The sequence below is a fragment of the Cynara cardunculus genome (genome assembly GCF_001531365.2).
Source record: "Cynara cardunculus var. scolymus isolate 2C chromosome LG 7, CcrdV1, whole genome shotgun sequence".
NCBI classification, from domain to species: Eukaryota; Viridiplantae; Streptophyta; class Magnoliopsida; order Asterales; family Asteraceae; genus Cynara; species Cynara cardunculus.
This window is the reverse complement of record NC_037534.1, coordinates 12,559,715-12,562,801: the sequence shown is the minus strand read 5'-3', so window position 1 is coordinate 12,562,801 and position 3,087 is coordinate 12,559,715. Positions and strand designations below refer to the sequence as shown.

At 37.5% G+C, this 3,087-nt stretch overlaps 1 protein-coding gene across 1 annotated transcript in view; it reads left to right on the top strand.

The window, feature by feature from the left end:
* The window catches only part of LOC112515222 (callose synthase 5-like), a 46,649-nt gene that overhangs the window by 19,386 nt on the left and 24,176 nt on the right, over positions 1-3,087 (top strand). The window contains exon 15 of the mRNA XM_025121893.1: positions 934-1,277. Coding sequence (XP_024977661.1) covers positions 934-1,277 — 344 coding nt within the window. The remainder of the gene's footprint in view (positions 1-933; positions 1,278-3,087) is intronic.

Below are 3,087 nucleotides of genomic sequence, written 5' to 3'. Positions count from 1 at the left end.
GTGGTTTGATCTCTGATGATAAGAGAGCAAGAGCTAGTGATACCATGAAAGTAATCGTGTTTTCCTTGATTATCTTCTATATACATCAGCTGAATATATATACAACTGAGAGGCTACAAATTAGGAAATGATCTCCACTCATTTGGGGGTGATCAATGACAGAATAAACATCCTAAAATAGATGAGGCTAAACTCAGAAATATATAGCTAATTTACAGCTTGCTAATTTATTAGCTAATAGTTTATTCTTAGCTAATCAACTATTACAATACAAAAAGAAATACAAGAACCTTAGATTTAACACAAATGTTAACCAAAATGATTTAACAAGAATGAAATATTAAAGTGTTTGAGAGAGAAAGAGATCTGTGAAAATATAGAGTTGAAGAAAAATGATACTCAACCGTAAGCTAGACCTAATAGCAAGCATATATATATATATATATATATATATATATATATAAATTCAATAATTGCAAGTTTGGTCCTCCAAGAATGTAATAATGACTCTGCTACCCTTGAAGATTTGAAGAATGTGAGGCGCAGTCCCTTGCATCAAAACAACAACTTTCTCTTTATTACACCTTTATCCCTTTATCTTTATATCTGACAAAAGTAAAGATTGCATTAGAAAAGTTATATCTTTCAACAGGTTCCCATGCTTCGATCATTATTCTTCAGTCTTCATCTATTCTATAATAGAATTTAGAATACCAAATAGAAAAGATAACCGTTCTCTTTGGATACTTGACATAAAATTCTTGAGCACCCAGATGTCTTTGGAATTGGCATATTTTCTATATATACAATGTAGTTCGACGAATCCAGTTAACTTGCCACATGTACTTCAAGTTGTTGGTCTTTGATGGTAAACTTATTTAAAGTAAATGCATGATGTCCACGTATTCATAACTGTCTTTTGCTTGGTTACAGGTATATTGGACATTGTTCTGAACTTCCCTGGATATCATAGATGGAAGTTCACAGCTGTCTTGAGGAACATTTTGAAGATTATTACTAGTCTTGCATGGTCCATCGTTCTTCCACTATGTTATATACACCACAATGACAACATCTCAATTCCCTTTAGGGAAGTCAGAGATATTCTTGCTTTTCTTAACCGATTTGATGGCATTCCTTCTCTATATCTCTTGGTTGTGGCGTTGTATTTGCTTCCAAATGTACTAGCAGCAGCACTATTCATTTTCCCTATGCTTCGACGTTGGATTGAAAATTCTGACTGGCTTATTGCAAGATTTCTTCTATGGTGGTCACAGGTCCAAACTTTTTCACGTTCTTCCCATTATTATAGTTTCAGTTTATCTCACGCATTTGTTAGTAGTGCTGTATGGTACAGACTATAAAAACCAACTTGTACTTAGCATGTCATAGCTATATGACCTAATAATTGATTTTCAACTACCATCAAACATGGCCCTATCTTGAAATTTTATCTTTACAATGGTCAATGTTATTAGTATATGATAATTTTTAGGGAAAACTACATAAAATAACAATCTACTTTCTTCCACTTCCTACTTTCTTTCACTCCAATGAGGGGGTGGAAGTCAACTTTGGGGGGCAAAGGATGGGGTACTCCAAAAGGATAATTTCAAGTATCTAAGTTCTATGATTCAGAATGGAGTGAGGTCGATAATGAGATAGCACATGGCATGAGGACTGCGGTGGTTAAAGTGGAAGCTGCCATGGAGGTGTTGTGTGACAAAAAGCCCCCGTTAAAACTAAAGGATAAGTTCTACCGGGTAGCCATCGGACTAGCTATAATGTATAGATCGTGTCAGAATGTCGGACGTCAAGGAAGGCCCAGGAGAGGAAGTTGGAGATGACAAAAATGAGGAGGCTTATTTGGACTATTAGACTAAGTCGGCTAGTCTAGTTTATATTTTTAATATTGTCTAGGGTCCAAAGTGTAATTAGTTTTACCTATATAACTACTTGTCTAAAAGTGTCTTATATTGTTTTTTTGAATCAATACAATCGATACCAATTCTGATTTGGTATCAGAGCCATATCAAATCCTGGTTTATCGATTTTTATTTTCTCTAACCCTAAAATCGCCGCTCATCAATTCTGCCGGCCAAATCAACAATCTGCGATCAGCAACTCTGCCGACGTTAAATTCCAGACAAATCAACATCAAAATTCATGGCAGCTATAATCGCTTTTTCACATCAGGAGAAAACCATTCACAATTCCCACAAATTCTCCTTCTCTCTCAAACCTACCAACTATGGCTATTGGCGTTCTATGATTGAAGCTTTTCTCACATCTCATAATCTCTTTGGTTATGTCGATGGAACAGTACCGTGCCCTGATCAGAAAGTCACCAACGAATCAGCAACCACCGACAATCCAAGCTACATCCCGTGGATCTCAAACGATGCCCATATTCGGATGCTTATCATCTCTACTGTGTCCGAAGATTCTTATCAACACATTCAGGGAAAAACATCACGTGAGGTATGGTTTTCTCTTGAAAGAGCTTATGCCCCTGTTACAGCCTCTCATGAATTTACTCTCAAAACTCAATTGCTTAGAATCACCATGAAGGGTGATGAAAAACCGGCTGACTACCTAAACAGGGTTCACGAATATGCCACTGCTCTAGCTAACATTGGAGAACCAATGAAGGACAAAGACCTAGTAATGCTAACTATCGCAGGGCTTCGAGCGGAATACAATGTCATTAAAGGCAACTTATTGACTCGTTTACCCCCTGTTCGCTTCAATGAACTGCATGGTCTTTTGTGTGATCATGACTATGTTTTTACAAAGACCTTAACTCTACAAGCTTTCCTGGCCAACACTGCTCCAATATCCCAGCCACTAACGGCTGCTGTATCTTCGGTTCAACAACCAAATATCGATCAACTTCAGCAACAACTCCAAAGCATTCAACTTGTGGCTTCTCAACTTGGTTATCAATTAAACCCCTTTCCCACCCCACGGGCTCAAGCATATTATGGTTCTCGATCTTTCAACAATAACCGAGGTGGTCGGGGATCTTGTGGTTCTTCTCGTGGCAACTCACGTAGTGGTTTCAATAATCGCCCTCGGGATAGCAAT